General features: G+C 48.0%; 1 protein-coding gene across 1 annotated transcript in view; it reads right to left on the bottom strand.

Annotated features, from left to right (window-relative positions):
* The window catches only part of AFAP1 (actin filament associated protein 1), a 149,306-nt gene that overhangs the window by 58,767 nt on the left and 69,567 nt on the right, over window positions 1-20,972 (bottom strand). The window contains exons 4-6 of the mRNA XM_082838332.1: window positions 19,494-19,602; window positions 11,590-11,801; window positions 7,615-7,794 (exon numbers count right to left, since the gene is read on the bottom strand). Coding sequence (XP_082694458.1) covers window positions 7,615-7,794; window positions 11,590-11,801; window positions 19,494-19,602 — 501 coding nt within the window. The remainder of the gene's footprint in view (window positions 1-7,614; window positions 7,795-11,589; window positions 11,802-19,493; window positions 19,603-20,972) is intronic.

Raw genomic sequence — 20,972 nt, 5'->3', positions numbered from 1 at the left:
CGGATGCAATTTACCAAGGTCAGCATTAGGACTCTCACGGATTCTCACTAGAAAAGGACAGTGGTGTCTACAGTGCAGCCAATTTCCCTTGAACATTCTCTTTGGTATAGACCTTTAAGAGTTGTTTTGGGATGTTTACTAATTTATTTGCAATAGGGGATACGGCAGATGACTGGCACATGGTTTCCTCCCTATGGGCACACAGGAGGATGTTTCCCAGACTCCCTGCAGGTCTGGGCAAAGGAGGGTGGGAGGAAGGGCTGTGAACACTCGTAGCTCTGGCCCCTAAAAACATCCTGCTGTCATCTTGATTTCCAAACGGATTTCAACAGGAGCTCGTATGTTTATTAACACCACCAATAACAGCAGCTCGCACCTACATACGTGCTCATACAGGCGAGCTGCTCTTCTAAACACTTCATATCTTAACACGGTTGCAGCCTCACAGCAACCCTAAAAAGCAGGCACTACTTTCAACCCCTCGCATTTTCATAGACGAGAAAACTGAGGCACGGAGAAGTCAAATAGCTCATCTAAGACACTCAGCGAGTGACTGGCGGGGCTGAGGTCAGAACTCAGCGTCGGACTCCAACCTGAGCTCTAGTGACACTGTCTTTCTACACAGTGCTGGCTCACCACCTTCTCCTTCCCGGCTCCTTTATATTTATTATAATGAACTTCAGAAGCAGTTATAAGAGTCAAATAAAACTTTAGTGGAAATGGCTGTGGAATGCCATTTGCCTTAACAGCCTATCTGCCTGCAGAAACACTTACTTGCTCTCAAATGCTCTCTTCCATGAGGACTTTTATCCGAGTGGAAATGAGTAGGCTGAGCTAGAGCTGTGATTACCAAACCTGGCTTGGCATCGGGCATCAGGAGGTTCCTTAAAAATAGATTACTGCGCAGAATATCTACAAAAAGGGCAAAGGATATAAACAGACAGTTCACGGAAACAGTAATACAGCCATAGGCTCTTGAACCCTATAAAACGATGCTCAATGTCACTCATAATGAGAGAAATGCGGATTAAAGCTAGATGAGATATCATTTTCCCTTATCAGCCTGGCAAAAATTCAAAAGTTGATAACACAGGCTGCTGGCAGGACAGTAGCGGGAAAAGGCACTCACATGCTTTTGGGAGGAAAAGGCACTCACACACTGGTGGGGGGAAACGCACCCACATACTGTTGGTGGGAAGGTAAACTGGTAAACCTACGAAGTGATTCAACTGTATCTCAAAATTACAATTGCTTATAACCTTCATGTAAACAATTCCTCTGTTTGGAAATACAGTCTACAGACTAGCAAAACTGTGAGATGATGCGGGCACAGGATTAACATTATAGAACTCCCTGTCACATCAAAAGAATGACAACAACCCCATATCCACAAATAGAAGATAAGATTTTTTTAAAGTATATTCTATTTATAAAATGAAATGCTATGTATTGTAAAAGGGGAAAAGTGCTCTATCCTCTAACTTGGAGAAAAAAAATCTCCAAGATACTCTGTTTAGGAAAAAAAAACAAGGTGCAGAACCTTGTTTCTGCACCCTTTTTATGAGGGTGGGGGGACGGGTATTGAAATTTGCATTTCTATTTGCTGCATAGGTACAAAGAAACTCAAGAGAGACATACAAAGTGATTGCTCTCACACATTGCTGGCAGAAGGACAACCGTACAAACAACCCTGGAGAACAATTTGCGAGGCTCTAGTAATGCTGAAGGTGTGCACATATCAACACCAGCAATTCCAACATACAGTCTCCATCCTAGAGAAACCAGGACGCCGAGACCAGGTGACCCGCACGAGAATGCTCACTGAACACTGCCCGTGACAGTGAGCGTGCAAGCAAATGAGGGAAAAAAGCTGGATGCAGAACACGTGCAGTTTGAAGCCATTTACGTGGAAATTTTAAACACGAAAAATAACATCATTTCTTGTTTATGAGTACAGACATTGTAAGTAAAAAGTATTTCTAAAGTACACCTAGATAATAATAAAGACCAAATTCAAAGATACAAGTAACCTTGGAAGACGGAGAGAATTTTTATTTTTAATGATTAACATCTTTACTAATGATAAAGCCCTTATAAATGGTTCAAAAAGAATAAAAAGACACAATCGAGGGAGGGAGAGAGAATTAATAGGGCAGGCATGTTTCAATTACATCTGTGGCTTTTTGGATCTTAAAAAGGGTAAAAGATATAAAGTAAAAAGAAAAAAAGTTCTTAGGTCCCAAATGAATCTAATCATTAGGGATTAGGATTGTTTTTTTGTTTATTGGTTGTTTTTTTTTTTTAATTTCCAGTTGATTCTGATAAGGCAGCCAATCTAACAACAATATCTGGATGAAACTAAACTAAAACGTCTCAGGTCTCTGCTGATTTTAAAAAATTAAAATTCTGTAACTGATAGATTGAAAGCAGTTTTGTCATCAGACTTCCATTTCTAATGAAGACTTCTTAGGTTCTTGTATTACAATATGCAATGGAAGTAAAGCACAAACATTAAGTGGAGTAATTAATCAAGTTAAACCCTTTAGAAAAAGATAACTTACCAAGTATTTACTTCTTTTTAAAGCAATATCAGCAAATGCTAAAGAGTTTTTGCAGTTAAGCTCCCATTGACAGAGTCATCACTCTATAATCAGCTAAGGGCCTGTGATCTGTATCTCACATCTGCTGCAATAAGGTGTAAGACTATTTCACCCCATCAGCATCTGACATCTTGAAAAAGTTTTGTCTTTGTCTATTTGTGAGCTGCACTGTCCGCTCATTCCTATTTCCCAGTGAAACAGTAAAACCCAGTGAACGCTAGATGACTTCATGTTAGACCAATACCATTAACAAGGGAGCTGCTCGTTAGTACGCATAAAATACTCAACAGACTGCGAGAACAGATGGAAAAGAGAAGAAAGCTTAGGTTTCAGAGTGTCCTTTCTTGGGTTCTCCACTAGGGAACAGGTAAACACAAAAATGCAGAAGGCCAGATACAGGTAACCAAGACTGGGACCAGGTGAAGAAAACAGAATCACATATAAGGCTCCTCGTTTACCTCCTCATTCTCTCCCTCCTTACTGAAGGAATGGTGCTAAGAACCTAGAAGTGAGGAATAAAAAGAGAGAACGGCAAATTGTCAAGATGGCCCAGCAGAATGAAAATGAAAATGACGTCAGGAAATTCAGAGGTCAACTCCTGGCCCCATCACCGGTTGATCACTGTGACATCCCGTCTACCTGGGACTTGGTATCTCACCTGTAAAACGAAATGGCCAATAGTAACACCTTTTTCAGGCAGCGGTTTTGAGGATTAAGAGATAATAATGATGGAAAAGTACTTTGGTAACACCAGTGGTTGACATGTAACGTATTAAGATTCTGTGTCTGGAAGGCTAAGCAAATTCAGCAGCAGAAACTCCTGATCACAGGACTCCCATTAAATAAAAAAATGCTCTGCTCCATCTCCCAAATTACAGAGATGAGAAAAGCCACATCTATGTGTTCTGCGCCAACAGAAACCATCATTGCTGTCATCACAGAGTCTGACCCTTATACTTTCCTGGGGGATGAGAGGGAAGTGAGGCTCAAAGTTTAAAGGATGCTGGCATGTTACAAGAATCATTGTGATAAAATGTCTCATGAGGCTTTCCCACCCACTCCCAACCGGTTTTTCAAAGCAAGTACTAGCAGGCAATGATGGACTAGAAGGTTTGGACCAATTCTCCTGATAAAGACAATGAGGAAAGCAAGATGAGATATACACAGCATCTTCCTAAGAGCAAGAAAAGAGCTATTATCATAGTGTGGAATTACCTGGTCATGATCCAAAAGTATACGGGAATCCAGAGAAGCAGCCCAGCAGCCGGGACTGCCTTTGATACCCCCCAGAGGAGGGAGCCAAGAAGCTAGGTAGCACCCTGACAGCTCCGGCGGAATAGGGACCGAAAGCTGGAGTCCAGGGCTCGCCAAGGATAAGGCCCCTGGCAAAACCCTCACGCTTAATATTAGGGCCCCAAGATTAGTAGCTAGAGTAAGACTGTAATAAAAATAAGCCTGCCCGGGCTTCCCTGGTGGCGCAGTGGTTGAGAGTCCGCCTGCCGATGCAGGGGACACGGGTTTGTGCCCTGGTCCGGGAAGATCCCACATGCTGCGGAGCGGCTGGGCCTGTGAGCCATGGCCGCTGAGCCTGCGCGTCCGGAGCCTGTGCTCCGCAACGGGAGAGGCCACAACAGTGAGAGGCCCGTGTACCGCAAAAAAAAATAATAAATAAGCCTGCCCTTGAATGGACTGCAGGCTGACTTCAAGTCACCTGGATGGCTCTGAAAATCTCAAGCTCTGAAATTAAATTTAACTGATTTTGGAGACCTACTGCCCCCTCAAGCATGTGGCACAGGCAAATGCTCTTGGATAGAAAAAAGCACTGCGCTGAGAATCAAATTATTTCTTTAAGGACAACTAGACACACACAAGAAAAAGAATGAAATTGGACCCCTACCTCACACTACAAGCAAACACTACATCAAAATGGATCACAGACTATATTTATGAGCTAACACTATAAGGCTATTACAAGAAAATATAGGTGTAAATCTTAAGGCCTAGGATTAAACAATGGTTTCTTAGAAATGACACAAAAAGCAATGAAAAGGAATGAGATATTAATCCATATACAACATGGGTGAACCTTGAGAACATTATGCTAAGTAAAAGAAGACAGTCACAAAAGGACATATTTTGTATGAGTGCATTGGCAAATCTGTAGGGACAGAAAGCAGATGAGTGGTTGTCTGGGGATGGGGCTGGGGGAAATGACCGCTAGCATAGTGAGGACAGCTTTTCTCTTTGGGTTCATGAAAATGTTCTGAAATTAGATTATGGTGATAGTTGCACAACTCTGTGAATATACTAAAAACCACTGAATCAGATGTTAAAAGGATGAATTGCATGAAATGTGAATTATACTTCAATAAGCTGTTATTAAAAATGATTATAATATTTTTTTCCAAATATAATGCCCAGCATGATCATTAGATAACCGGGCATGCAAGAAGACAAAATGACATGAACAAGAAAAGGCACAACAGATAACAGAACCAGGTTCAAACTCAACCAAAACCACTGTCAAAACAATTATGTCTGTTATGTGCTTGTTATTGGAGAGAAAAGCCAAACAAACATTCCTAAAAAGAAACAACCAGAAATTCAAGAACTGGAAACTACCATAAACAAAATTAAGAATCCAGTGAACGGGAACAAACTTAACAGCAGATTAGAGCCAGCTAAAGAGAGACATAGTGAGCTGGAAAGTAACAAGAAAAAATTAACCAGACTAAAGGGAAAAAAAGGATAGTAAAACACAAAGAGAAGATAAAAGTGGAATATAGTGAAAAAGTCTAACATATATTTAAATTAGTTGGGGGAGAGGAGGAAATGGGCAAAGTTATATTTTAAGGGAAATGGCTGAAAATTGTTTCTAAAACAGAAAAATACCAATCCACAGATTTAAAAATCCCAGGGAATCCCAAGCAGAATAAATAAAAAAGAATTGACATCCAGATACAATAAAGTGAAACCAGAAAATCAAAGTAAAAGAGAAAGCTCTATCCTCCTTGGAGAAATGTCTATTTAGGTCTTCTGCCCGTTTTTGGATTGGGTTGTTTGTTTTTTGGATATTGAGCTGCATGAGCTGCTTGTATACTTTGGAGATTAATCGTTTGTCAGCTGCTTCGTTTGCAAATATTTCCTCCCATTCTGAGGGTTGTCTTTTCGTCTTGGTTATGGTTTCCTTTGCTGTGCAAAAGCTTTTAAGTTTCATTAGGTCCCATTTGTTTATTTTTGGTTTTATTTCCATTTCTCTAGGAGGTGGATCAAAAAGGATCTTGCTGTGATTTATGTCATAGAGTGTTCTGCCTGTGTCTTCCTCTAAGAGTTTTATAGTGTCTGGCCTTACATTTAGGCCTTCAATCCATTTTGAGTTTATTTTTGTGTATAGTGTTAGGGAGTGTTCTAACTTCATTCTTTCACATGTAGCTGTCCAGTTTTCCCAGCACCACTTATTGAAGAGGCTGTCTTTTCTCTATCGTATATTCTTGCCTCCTTTATCAAAGATAAGGTGACCATATGTGCATGGGTTTATCTCTGGGCTTTCTATCCTGTTCCATTGATCTATATTTCTGTTTTTATGCCAGTACCATACTGTCTTGATTACTGTAGCTTTGTAGACATTTCTCCAAAGAAGATATACAGATTGCCAACAAACACATGAAAGGATGCTCAACATCACTAATCATTAGAGAAATGCAAATCAAAACTACAATGAGGTATCACCTCACACTGGCCAGAATGGCCATCATCAAAATATCTACAAACAGTAAATGCTGGAGAGGGTGTGGAGAAAAGGGAACCCTCTTGCACTGGGAATGTAAACTGATACAGCCACTATGGAGAACAGTATGGAGGTTCCTTAAAAAACTAAAAATAGGGCTCCCCTGGTGGCGCAGTGGTTGAGAGTCCGCCTGCCGATGCAGGGGACGTAGGTTCATTCCCCCGTCCAGGAAGATCCCACATGCCGCGGAGCGGCTGGGCCCGTGAGCCGTGGCCGCTGAGACTGCGCGTCCGGAACCTGTGCCCCGCAACAGGAGAGGCCACAACAGTGAGAGGCCCGCGTAACGCAAAATAAAAAACCAAAAACTAAAAATAGAACTACCATATGACCCAGCAATCCCACTACTGGGCATACACCATGAGAAAACCATAATTAAAAAAGTCATGTACCACAATGTTCATTGTAGCACTATTTACAATATCCAGGACATGGAAGCAACCTAAGTGTCCATCGACAGATGAATGGATAAAGAAGATGTGGCACGTATATACAATGGAATATTACTCAGCCATAAAAAGAAACGAAACTCATTTATTTGTAGTGAGGTGGATAGACCTAGAGTCTGTCATACACAGTGAAGTAAGTCAGAAAGAGAAAAACAAATACCGTATGCTAACACATATATATGGAATCTAAAAAAAAAAGGTTCTGAAGAACCTAGGGGCAGGACAGGAATAAAGACACTGACGTAGAGAACGGACTTGAGGACACAGGGAGGAGGAAGGGTAAGCTGTGACAAAGTGAGAGAGTGGCATGGACATATATACAGCACCAAATGTAAAACAGATAGCTAGTGGGAAGCAGCCGCATAGCACAGGGAGATCAGCTCGGTGCTTTGTGACCACCTAGAGGGGTGGGATAAGGAGGGTGGGAGGGAGACGCTAGAGGGAGGAGATATGGGGATATATGTATACGTATAGCTGATTCACTTTGTTATACAGCAGCAACTAACACAACAATGTAAAGCAATTATATTCCAATAAAGTTGTTAAAAAAAAAAAAGAAACCTCTAGAAGCAGCCTGTAAACAGGGGGTATATTGCCTTTTGAAGACAAAATTTAAAGTGATTAACCTCAAAGTAATCAGAATATTCCACTATCAAAGACAAAACTATTCAGGTTAATCCATTGTTCACCTACGCCTGGAAAAAAGTACAAATTCAATAAAACAGATCTCAGAAAGAGGTTTGGGAAAGAAAATGTCTCAGAAACAAAAGCAACAAGTTACCTTCAGCCACTGTTCGGCCTGCTCCTTGCTCTGGACAGCAAGAACAAGTGGGTCTGTTCCCTGCTGAGTAATTTTCAATTCGTGCTTCTTCTTTTTGCTGTCTTTTGGGATGTATGTAATGTTGCAACCTTGGAGCGGCAGTTCCATCTGGGGCTGCTGGTCCTTGGAACTTTTGTAGCACTGCATTGGACAGGAGAAATCAAAGTTAGGCTGTAAGGAAGTCCAAGCAGAAACACTGATAAAACTCCGGCACAATGAAAACAGGAGTACTGGCGAAGCACCTGGAGGTCCGACTGAAGGGTGGAGATACTCAGAGATGGGAAGAGCGACCTGCAGACACTGGGACTCACATACAGAGCACCGCTCCACACCAGCACCTCCCCTCCATGTGCGTGCAAAAACATCTGCTCATTAATTCAGCAGAATTTACCAAGCACCCAGGAGATGAGTCGGTGGGAAACAAAGTCCCTGCTCTGATGGAGCTTATGTTCTAGTGGAGCTTCCCCATTAAGCGACACGAAGATACTAGAATTGCTGAAACGGCGCTGCCGCCCTATTGGCAGACAGGACCTTGGATACTTTACTCCACAACCTATGTTGTTTGCTGTCCTCCTATCCCATCCCTATCCTCCTTCTGAAAGACAGGTGAATGATTTTATGAAGAGTATACATATCAACATATAACGGACAAAAAAGTCTGCAAAGCTGTGCTTTCTGGTTGAGTAGAGGGTCCAAAACGCACGCTGCTCCGTCTGCATCACTGACATTCGCCCTAGAGCTTTCAGTGCTGTGGGGACACGGACACTGAGTTCCCATCACTCTCGCTTGATCTAGACCTCTCAAACCAGATCTTTGTCCAAAGGCTTCCCCTCCTGCCCAGGGCTCACTGCATTACTGGGGACCAAAAGCACAGCCCGTAATGGCAATACGTGCTCTAAGAGTTCAGGTGTCTGGGTCCCAGCTCTGCGACTAATTTAATCCGGGTTCCCACAAGTCGTTTAAGACTTCTGAGCCTGCTTCCTTTTTTGTGAAATGATTTATTGCTGTTTTTATTATTATTTTATTGAATTACATTATTATTAAAGAATTAGCAACAATAACAGGGGCTACCAAATATTGAGTGTCTACCTTATGTGAGGCATTTCATACATCTCATTTAATCGTCACGTTTGTCCATTTTGCAGATTAGGAAATGGAGGTTCTGGTGGTTGGGAAACTAGTCCAAAATCAGGCATCCTGAACAGTGGCAGAGCCAGGGCTCTGGCCCCAAACTTTGTGAGTGCAGAGCCTGCACCCAGGACCCTAATCCACCTACTGACGAAGGAATGAATAAACAGATGCTTCTTTTCAGAAATGCTTTCTAGAGCCCTTTCCTGTTTTACGGTTCTAAGACCTTGGCTCCTAAATGGCACAGGTATGGAAGATACCCACTTTTTTAAGAAGTAAAACTGATGGCCACCCTGCCTAAAAAGGAAAAAAAAATACACCAAAAACAACTAATCTCAGGTTGCTATGAATGTTTACCATTTACCAGACTTTTCACATTCTCGGTATGTGCAAAAAAAAAAGTGAAAAGGAAACTAACAGTAGGAGGAATTGGAAAGGAAATTTTTTTTTTTTAATTAAATGAATTTATTTATTTATTTTTGGCTGTGTTGGGTCTTCATTGCTACGCACGGGCTTTCTCTAGCTGTGGCGAGCAGGGACTCCTCTTCGTTGTGGCGCGCGGGCTTCTCATTGCGGTGGCTTCTCTTGTTAGGGCGCACGGGCTCTAGGCTCGCGGGCTTCAATAGTTGTGGCGCTTGGGCCTCAGCAGTTGTGGCTCGCGGGCTCTAGAGCACAGGCTCAGTAGTTGTGGCACACGGGCTTAGTTGCTCCGCGGCATGTGGGATCTTCCCGGACCAGGGCTTGAACCCGTGTCTCCTGAACTGGGAGGCGGATTCTTAACTACTGCACCACCAGGGAAGTCCCAGGAAATTTTATAGCTTATATTTTTGCTTAAGTTAAACACTTCAAAATGGACATGTTATCAGTAATACCATACAGTAACGTCTGGAGCTCCCTGCAGGTTGGATTCCCAGGGAAGATGACTGTAAAACGGGGTATTTATTAAGGGGCATTTATTTAAGAGCTAAACCTGTAGGAGGACGGGGACTGGGTACAGGAAGAAGGTACGCTTCAGTGCAGTCCAAATACAAGGCCCTGAGGAACCCCACGGGAGATCTGGAGCTGGACCGCGCCTGCAGGCTGGTCCCACGAGGCGGGGCACTCACACTCAGGATCACAGCGGATGCAGACGCCCTGGGAAGGGACGTGACCTTGGGTAGCTGTCTGCCGGCAGCCGTCCCCACAAGTGAGGGAACCGAACGGGTCTGTCCACCAGAGAGCTGCCTGGGCATAGAAACGAACAGGTTCTGGAAGGCTACTCAAAACAGCTGGTCATGGTGGTGCCTGTGCGAAGACAGGCCGGGAGCACTTAGGGGAAGAGGCTGGCTTTCTGTTCTGTCGATTTTTTTTTTCACCATCAACAGGGGTCATTTGGGCGGTTGGATCATAGGTCATTTTTGAACGAAAAAATGCTTCTTAATGAAACTTTGATTCTGCATTTCATCAAAGACGGTGCTTTCACATGGCTTTCCATTAATCTCTTCTTAAATATTTACGACTCCTATGAATGGCAGGCATTATCATCCTGGTTTGGAAGATGGGAAACCCGGTAGGTGATGCAAGAAACAGAAGATGAAGAGGGAGGGAGGGAGGGAGGAGACGAGAGCAGGGGTGGTGGAGCGGGGGCTGGGCAGAGGGTCCGATGTCCGCTAACCCTACCCTCCACCGCAAGCTGCCCACAGTGCGTTTTACATGAGAGTCGACTGTGCAGTTTTAAAATGTTTATATAATATATCCACTTCTTGCAGCCATTATGTCAGATTGTAAATACGGACCATATTAATCTTTTTCATCTTTTTTTTTCTTTCGTTCTTTACTTTAAAATTCCCCCATGGCATCATCACTTTTGGCATATTCTAAATTTGGGAGAAATTCAGGCCACACATGTGGAAAAAACATGTACTTGCACTGTTTAAAAAAAAAATTTTTTTTTAACAAAACCATTAATTAAAAAACATACAATGTCCTAAGAATCTAGTAAATCAGATTCCCATAATTCACAGATGAGACTCTTTTTTTAAAGGGGGTTATCTGCTCCAAAAGTGACTTACAGAATCATCCATTCTCATGTGTTCTGTTTTAATATACTTCTGAGTGATTTTTTTTCCTCAAGGTTAATTTGAAGGGAAAACAAAATACAATAACACACTCTTAACATTCACAATGCCAATAACCAGCCATGGTTTCTACAGCTGGGAAGGAAGGAGGAGGGACAGACGGTGTGTCTCAAAGGCTCTTGCTTCCTTACTGGGTTCCCTGGTAGACTAACACGTACAGCAAAGGGTCTCTGTCCTCCTGTCTCCGTTCCTCTGTTACTTACTCTGTCTTTCTATTCTGCCTCTCTGAGTTACAAGAAAAGAAAAAAAAGAGTCAGCCTTTTGCTTTCCAAAAGAATTTCCTTTCCTGGGCACTCTCCCCCAGACCTCGCCTGGCCTGCCCGGCCCACTTCGATGACCTGGCTTTGAGGAATTCACTGACTCACTACAAATGAGAAAATCCACCCTGCGACCTCTGGCAAGTTAAAGCAGCGTGCATTTCCACTGACATGAACCGCAGACGCTGGCTCCAGATGGGGATGGTTTTGCCCGCTGGTTGCTTCAGGGGGGCTGGCGAAACCAACAGCGTTAAAGCCATGGTAGCCTCGGCCAGGGCTCACTGACGGCCCATCACGGGCCAGCCCTTGACCGCTGTTCCCTCTCCCTCCCGCCGATGTTACCGCCACCCGCCTGGGTGTACATTCCACCCAGTTAGACGGCCGACCACATCTTACCGACTCTACACAAGAGCAACCAAGTCGCAAGGCTTTACCAGTAGTTTGGTGTCTTTGATGACGCAGAGTAACTTGGTCCACTGCCCGAAGCGTTTCTTCCGCAGCAGGAAGGCACAGATCTTGGCGTCCTTTACCAGGTCCATGGAGGCCTCCTCCGAGGGCCACTGGTGCCGCGTTTTCTTCCCCTTTCCGTCTTCCTCCTCTTCGTCATATGATTCATAAGAGCTACTCATTGCATCTGAGTCATAATCTGTCAAAAATAAGAAATAAAAGTAAAAACCCTGGTTACAAAAGCCTTACCTTGAGAACTACCTACGGGCTGCAGGGCACATTATTATATTCATAAATGAGAAAGAGGCTTCTGCCTTCAAGTAACTGGGGAAACGTTAGTTAGCAAAAACAGGGGAAAAATAACTAAGGCTTGGGCAGCGGAAGCTCAACGAAGAGCTTTCAACTGCAGTGACTAAGAATGCCATATTTACAAAAACCGCTTCTGGACTCTTCCATACGGGCCCAGCACCTGCAGACCCTACGCTGTCGAATCCTTGCTGCATTCTTGCCGGGCACCACGACCCCCATCTCGCAGAGAGTTTCGCCAGAGAAAACTCCCACCCACGCCTTCACGTTAAAGTCCTTTCAAGTCTGCAATGTCCTCTTCCTTCCGGGCATCGCCACGCGCACAAACCCTTCCTAAGGTTCGAGATCCAACCCAAGGCCACCCCTCGCCCAGGTCATCCGTGGAATTTTCAGAAAGGTTCACACCTCCTTCTGGCTCTGCCATGCACCCACACTTAAATACCGGGTTGTCTGTAGTCTCCTAGCTAGATCCCACTTTCCCTCACCTCGGGGTCTCACACGCCGCTCTCACCCAGGCTTCGCACTCATCCCACTCAGACTCCTGCCTTTGCCTGGGCACGTGCTCTCATCACTCAGGACTTAACTCACAGCACCTCCTCCCTGAAGCCCTCCCTGGATCACCAGCACTGACTGCTATAGACTGAATTGGGTGCCCCCAAATTCACGTGCTGAAGCTCAAATCCCAATGTGACTGTATTTGGCGAAAGGACTTTTAGGAGGTAATTACGGTTAACTGAGGTCGCAATCCCCTTAGAAGAAAAGAAAGAGGGAGATCCCACACTCTCTCCCTACCGTGTGAGGACACGGGGCGAAGGCGGATGTACATAAGCCAGGAAGAGAGCCCTCACCACAGGCTGACCATGCCAGAGCCCTGATCGTGGGCTTCCAGCCTCTAGAACTCTGAGAAAATAAATGCCTACTGTTTTATCACCCAGTCTGTGCTATTTTGTTACGGCAGCCTGAGCTAAGACACCAGGTGAAATGCCCCTCCCCTCTGCTTCCACACTACCCAACACAAAACTTATCTCACTGTATTGTCACCTCTGTTTGTCTGCCTGTCCCACATCAGGCTGTTAAGTCCCCTGCAGGAAGGGAGGCCGCCCTGTTGGATGCGATTGTCCCAGCACTTAACAAACTACCTGGCACAGGGCCAGTAACAAATATTTATAGAAGGGAGAACTGTTAGATCGACTGAAATTCAATGCAAAGCCCTCAGAAGGATGGCTGGCTTCTTAAAAGTGATGAATAAATACTAGTGACTATGAGCGATCTTATTAATTTCAGCCCTGCTGGATCATGAGGTCCTGGAGGCCGTGTCTGATTCATCTCTGCACTCCCCTCAACCCCCGGACACATCTGGAATACATTTGCTTTCATAACACACGTGAGGAATGAACACCTAAACGAGGAATGAGCGACAGATAAGGAGAAACCATGGATGAAGCAAGCGGCTGCACACGGCGGGAGAAGGGGCAGAAAAGGCTGACCTTGCACACAGCAGAACTCACTGGAAACTGGGCTGTGACTTGTAGTCCGTGGTCACACTTGCATGTTACTCTCCCCACAAAGATTTATTTACTAAGGGGGGGGAATGGAAAGACTGGTAGTTTCGATTGAATTTTAAATCCTGATAAAGTAGTCAAGGAAAGATTTTAAGCAAGAGACTAGGGTGACCGAAGAGGTAACTCTGGCAAGTCATATTTTATGCACTTTTTTATAAATATATTTTATAATAAAAGGTTTTTTAAGTTTAGCACAGTGGGCACGTGGCACATGGGGAAGGAAGTACGAAACCATGAAAGACCACGTGCTGCCCCATGGCCCAGGGCTCGCTGAGAGATTTCAGACGGACGGTGGGGCAAGTCCTAGTTTATCCTGGAAAGATGCTGCTCACAGCAGCCTGGGGGGCCGTGAACCCCTCAGTGCTTAGCTCATTTTCTAGAACATCAAATTCAGTAAACACTGAACGAACAAATGAACAGAAGAATTAATGACTACATCAGTCAGAAATGGGAACATTTCATTTCATTCATGCAACAAGTATTTATTGAGCACTCACTATGTGTCAGGCAGTATTTTTTATGCTTGTATCTGTACGCTGTGGGATAAGGCTGTAAGAAGAGGAAGCCAGCTCTGCACTTACACCCTCTGCCTTGCTGGCCGTCTTAGCCGCCCGGAGGCGGGCACAGAGCAGTATCCTTATCTCAGAGGAAAGGAACGAGGATGCTGAGAGAGCAGGTGACTCATCCGAGACCCCATCCTGATGAAGGATGAAGTGAAAACCTGATTCTGAACTGAAAAAGTAGACCGTGCCCCTGGCTACCCAGGGGTTGAGATCCACGCCTGGAATCCATGGCCCACCTTCTTCTGAGAGAGCAGGACTGATGGAATCACGTTACAAGAACGTCAGCCAACTTAGCAGCAAACCAAGCAGTCGGGGGCCACAGTCTGAGCCCACAGGACGACCCGCTCACTGGCAGGTCTCTTGGGACCAACAGAGTCCAGGGTTCCTCCTGGGGGCTGTAACAGGATGTCAAGGGGTCCGGTGTCAGGGCTGGGGTCGGGATTTCGTTAGGAGGTAACGAGGGTCCCGTGGAAAGCTAAGAAAGACACAGAGCTGGGGAGGAGAGCAGAGAATCACCGACGGCGTGTCCTTATCTCCTCTAGCTCTCCTTCCCGACGGCCGTTCTGACCAGGTGCTCGGGCACACCTTCAACAGCTCCGCCATCGTGTGAGGTCGAACCCCTGGAATCAATCTCCCGTTCCACCTCGTGGTGCTGCTTCTCCTCTGCTGAAACCCTGCTCTAGAACTTGGAAACAGAAGCCTTTGGCAGGCTCTCACAGGTGAAGCTCAGGGCCGACCCGCAGGACCTCAGGGCGCAGCGTTGGCAGCCTCTGCTGAGAACCACTTCATTGTGAGAGATGGCCTTGGGCGCGCCGCCGCCGCCCTAGTACAGTCTAAACACTAGATCGCAGAGCACCAGGTTACCATCAACCCGAGCTGCCCCGCAAGGGCTCCGGGTCATCCAACCCGCTGAGGAACACGTGGCATCGCATCGAAGCAGGCGTGTGTCCACTGGGCTCCATCAGGCCCTGAAGACGTAAGCGAGGGGAGTCAGCAAGTGGCTCAGAAGCCTGTGCCCCTATTCTCTCTGCACTGGTTCGTGGGCACGCCTGGCATTTGCTTGGACGGTCAAGACTCGAGAGGGACTGGCAGCAAGGAGGTCTGCGGAAGGGGCTGCGAGTAGGGCTCCCGAGGTGAGCACCTGCACGTCGGGTGGATGCTTAGCAAGGGGCAGCCTCGCCAGAATCACCATCAGGTAACCACACGACCCGCTACATAGACGTCAGTGAGCTTCTCTGCCCAGACTTCTTGTGTGAATGGACTCCTGCACAGGCAGCTGGTGTCAGGGGCGGAGGTGACACATGGAACTCGGCAACATGGACTTCCTCTCAACAAGGGCCATCCGACTCCTGGCACTTGTGAGTGTCCTGCCTGCACACGACACTGTTCCCTGGGCTGTCAGCCAGCCGCCTACTCACAGGTTATGCCTGGACCACGTGCACCATGGAAGGGGCAGCGCTTTATTCTCACTGGAGGGGATAAAGTAAACCCGCTGCCCACGACGCTCCTGCAGAAACCGTCATGCGTGGGCTGGAAGCCTTGCTTCTGACCCCGGAACTCATTTTACAGCAACTGAAGTTGACGGCAATGGGTTTGTGCTCATGAAGCTCACTGGTCTCGCCTTGTCTTCGTCACCCTGAAGCAGCCGACGCAGCAGAGACCAGCGCAGTCCCTTCGGAACATTCCGTTTCAGGCCCGGCCTGACTGGGCACACCTGTGGGGTTGGGGGGTGGGATCTTCCAGAATATCTCCGAGCACAGGTCTGGGAACCCAGGGGTGAAATGGTAGTGACTCCACTCACTATTACCCCTAGGCATCCGCTCACTAAAATTCTGCTTCCGTTCCTGGAAATGTTGGCTCTGCTGCGCACAGGTCTTACTCTCTAGGGGCAGAATGTCCCCTCTAAGGGACACAGCGATGGCTCCACTGACCGAGAAGTGGAGACAACAGACAAACTAGTGGTCCCTGCAGTGACTGGGTGACTGGTCCCGCCCACCAAGAAGCTGTGACCACACACGGGGAGAAGAGCACATCCAGGTCCAGCAGATCCCTGGGGCGTCCTTAGCACTCGAGTCAGCGGGACGCTGCCACTGTCCAGTACAGGCAGTCCTGCTGGAGCCCAGACCTTTCAGGAAGGAAAGCTGAGCCACTGTATTGGACCATCAACCAAGGTGCTTGCTGAAGGCAAAGGGGACGTGCAGGAAGTTATAAATACCAGCTGGGACCATGGACCGTTTGTGGAAGTGAGGACTGAGCCCTTTACGAGGTTCTTGTCCATATTCTGATAGGGCTCTATGTGTGTACGTATAATCGAGTCCTTTTCTTCCCTCTCACGTCCCCTACCATCTAACAGAGAAGTGCTAACGGCAGTTGACCCTGGCTTCATCTTCTAGTGGCAGGCTCCCAAAGGGGAGAGTGTGACTTGGCCAGAAGAGAACGAGGTCACCCCAAAGTGGACAGAGGACGTCATACCCTCTGGGGAGTCGGGGAGTTTCCGTCACAGCAGTCACAGTTGAACCGTGTTACGCTGAACCACCACTCTGCCGCCGTCTCCGTTTGCAAATCCACTGCGGGTAGAGAGGTGCGTGGATGTCAAGCCGACCCAGGAGCAGTGGTGGTGCTCTTACGCTGCATCCCCTCGGCAAGGCTGGGACGCACCCCCCCAGACTCCCTTTGCTGGGTGCTTCTGGGCTAGGACTGGCCACAAGAGAAGTCTGTGAGCAACCTGGACATCGGGAGGGTGCCAGGCGCTGCAGCTTGCGCTCGCAAGTGCTGGGCTGCAGGCCTTCCTCATCGGCGCTCCTGCAGGGTCCCCTGCCCGGCGCCTCTGGGTCCTGGCCAGGCGCGTGCGGCTCCATGGAGCCGCGGTCCGGCCTCCCGCACGGGGCCCCGCGTTGGGGAGTGAGAGGCAGGGGGGTTCCCAGCATCCTTCCTCGCCCCCGGGCCTCGTGCAGCTCCCCTTGATGCCGGCCGGCCCCCCGGCACGCGTCTGCCCCGGTTCCCACGACCCCACAGGGTCTCGCGTCTACAACATGCCCCTGCCCCACGACGTGGTTCTGCTTCTCCAGTAAACCGGGCCTGACTCGGGGCTCGACAAAGCGGCCAGAAACCCATGCGTAAGCGAAGGCGGCGCGACCCTGGCCCGACCCGGCCGCAGACCCCAGCCACGGCTCCCCACGCGGAGGGTCCTGGCCGGCAGCCGAGGCTCAGGCACAGACGTCTGAGCGAAGTGCTGGCACTGCGGACCCACTGTCCCTCCCCAGGCAGCAGTCCTTCCACGGCCCTCCCTCTGGGCTTAGCTCAACCAAAGGGGCCCGACCTCAGCAGTTAAGGACACGACACACCGGTCGCGTGGGCCTTCTCGGACCGAAGACGACCGAAGGTCCCCGCAAGTCAAACAGAATTACTCTCGGTCTCTAGTCTTGAAAGTATGTTGGAGCGGGACAAGGAAGGTGGGAGAAGGCTGGGACCCAACGTTCCCAACGGTGGGAAATACCCTCATCAGCAACTGTTCTTCCTTTATTCATTGTTTTCAGAAAGAGAGGAATCCACTGAAGTTTTGAATTATATCAAGCCGTTTAATTTTTCGTGTTTTCTCATTAATTTACTATCTTCTGAAACAGTGGACACTTAGAAATTACTTGAATGCATTTTTCCTAAATGGTTCTAAAATGAAAGAGAAATTTAACTATTTAATATTCGGATCTCAAAACCCAGTATTTCACAGCCTCCTTGTCAGAACTGTCCCTTCTCTCATTCAGAATTCACTAAGAGGCCCTCAAGTCTCTACTGATGCTGGGCCGAGGCTGTGTCGGCCTGCTCCAGAGCAAACAGGCACAGGAGAGCGGGAGAGGCCACTGCCCTCCAGGGCCTAAGGTCCCGCTCGCCTGGCTTCTGTGTGTCCCCCTTCACGGTCAGAAAACATCCTGGGGTATTTCCTGGAACGATCAAGTTAGATTCCGCTTTGCTGAAATGGCCCTGCTTGTTTGCTGCCAGGGGAAAGAAAGATCAGAAAACTCCAAGTCTGCACGAAGCAGAGACTTCAGGGGACAGGCCGACGGCGACAACGGAGAGCGCTTCCGTGAGCAGAGGGAGGAGGTGGGAGAACGGGACACAAGATGCGGAGACACGGAGGCCTCTCCGTGACACGAGCAGATCACGCCTTCGCTCCCCATTTTACGCATGTTCTACAGGAAAGGCAAGCTGGATTCCCTAAGGCAGCACACTCAGATATGCCACATCTGCCGCATGGCGAGACAAAGCACGCTGCCTGCTGCCAGAGTATCGGGAGCAAAAGCAAAGGCAAGGATCTAAAAACAAACTCCAGAGGTAGTTACAACAGGTGCTCAACGCCACTGCCCTTCTGTGCCTGTGAAGGCCGGCTGCCTACAAAGGGGCACTTCTGAGCGCCGGCAGGCAGCTAACGATCGTGTCATGACGGCCCTAACGTAGGCCAAAGCATTCCTGTAAAACCTGTATGAATGGGGAACAAAAAAAGAAACAGGAAACAACCTAAATGTCCGTCGACAGATGAATGGGTAAAGGAGATGTGGTGCATACACGCAGTGGAATATGACTCGGCCATAAAAAAGGGCAAAATGATGCCATTTGCAGCAACATGGATGCAACCAGAGATGATCATACTAACTGAAGTCAGTCAGAGAGAGAAAGACAAACACCATGTGACATCACTTACATGTAGAATCTAAAACAGGACACAGATGAACCTGTCTGTGAAACAGAAACAGGGACGTAGAGAACAGACCGGTGGTTGCCAAGGGGGGTGGGGGAGGGTCGCAGTGGGGTTTTGTGATTATAGATGGAAACCGGTGTATACAGGACGGATAAACAACAAGGTCCTACTGTACAGCACAGGGAACTAGGTTCAGTACCCTGGGATAAACCCTAATGGAAAAGAATAGGAAAAAGGATGTATATGTACGTATAACTGAGTCACTTTGCTGTACAGCAGGAATTAACACAACATTGTGATTCAACTACGCTCCAGTAAAAAATAAACTGAAAACAAACAAACAGCTACGAGGAGACGCCTGCTTGCTCTGTGTTTATTTTATAGACACGCTTTCTCCGAGGCACCATGAATGCAGCCTAAGAGGGACGTGCCCTGGTCAAGGCGGCGGGGAGGGACCGCATGAAAACATGCCTCAGAAAGTCATTCTCTTCTGACCACAGGGAACACGTTTCACTGGCTGACGCATGCCCCCACAGCAACAAGATTTCACAAGAAATCTGAGTCACAAGAAAGACAACGATCTGAAATTACCGAAGGTACTTGGTGGACACCTTAGACTTTTCGAAACCCTTTCTGTAGCCCCCTCTCCTTGGGTTCAGAATTTCCTGAAGTCCACATTTCCACGGTGTTGTGTAATGCCCCTACCCCCCTTCACCCGAAAAGCGGGAGGGCTCCCCAACAGCCCGGCAGGTCGGGGGGCCACTCACTTGAGGTGATGTATTCCGGAGCCTTCCCGGGACTCAGCGGCACGGCCTCCTCGTAGTAGCCTTCCGGGAGAGAGGATGTCGGTAGCGGTGGTGGCCCGCTGTCAGGCGGCTGAGCGAAGAAAGGAAGAAACAACAGAGCACGATCGTTAGGGGGAAATTCTGGGTCTGCACCTAACAGGTGTCGATGGGCATTTTCCTCCCTCCTTTGTAAAGTCTCTGGAGAAAAAGAACATCGTCCAAAGAGCTCCCAACGTTCGGCTCTTGGCGGGATCTGCGCTGCCCGCCCGCTCACGGCCACCCTCAGCCTGGCCCTGTCCACGCCACTCGATCCACACGACCTGCCGGCTGTCACCAGATGCGCGCTGGCCCTCGCAGACCCCTCCGCCAGAGCAGAGACAGGCGTCTCTCCCCGCCTCTGCCCCACGCCACCGCCCTCCCAGATGCCCAAGCTGACTTTCCCCTTCACGGCCTGCGTCCTACACTGGAGACCCCCGAGGGGCACAGAGACGGCTCAGGCCCACCCATGCTCATCACAGGGCAAGCACCAGGGACACAGCGACTGAACACGTGAGTACGTTTGTCCACAATCTCACCACACTCCTCGTGTGTGCCAGGGAAACTTCTCAAAAAAGAGAAGAGGAAATCACCTATGAGCCCACCTCTGAAAGGAACTGGAAATTATTCTCTGGAGAAGGAATCTGACAGACTCTGAGACGGAGGCACCCTGATTTTGAAGCCGTAACTTCAGAGCATGGAGAGCTGGCAGGCTCAGGACCACCCAGATTCAAGCAAGACCGGCTGAAGCACCACTCCCTCAGAAGTCCCTGAGGACTCGAAAGCGGACCCACCTCTTCTTCCCGTGAACACATATGGGATCTGCTCGTTCCATCCCTCACTGGTCCTTAGGTCAACAGAAACAGGTGAAGGGCACGAAAGCCAACATCCTCCAAACGCCTGCTATCTGCCTGGCACTGTCCTAAGCGGCCTCTGCACTGGTTACAGGCTACATCAGTCATCCACCCAGGGACCCTTCCAGGTCGATATTCCATCCCCCGATGCTTTACAGATATGGGAAGCGAGGCTCAGAGTCCAAAACCTCGTGCTCAAGATCAGACACTGTCCCTGACCAGCTGGGGTTCTCGAGCACCAGGTCTGTCCGGTAAAGAGCTTTTTCATATTCATATTCTCTGTTTCTCGCTCTCTTTCCCTTTCCTAACTAGTTCACACCACCTACATCCTATAAGCTAATGGGAGAGATGTCGCTGAGAGTGGAAGAGAACAGAGGCCCCAAACTGAGGATCGACCAAGTGCAGTTTCCAAGAACAATGCTCCACAGAATGTGAAACTCCACCACTTTTCCTGTAACTCAAGTCTGAAGCCAAGAAGTCCTCTGCGAATGACTAATCGCCGCTGTGCGCTCAACCCACTCCTTCCTCTCGCCAGATGAAGGAAGATAACTGACTCCAGGTCATCTGCGCA

Source organism: Leucopleurus acutus, assembly GCF_964270905.1.
Source record: "Leucopleurus acutus genome assembly, chromosome: 4".
Taxonomy (NCBI): Eukaryota; Metazoa; Chordata; class Mammalia; order Artiodactyla; family Delphinidae; genus Leucopleurus; species Leucopleurus acutus.
The sequence above is the reverse complement of the archived record's forward strand: the minus strand, read 5'-3'. Positions and strand labels throughout refer to the sequence as shown.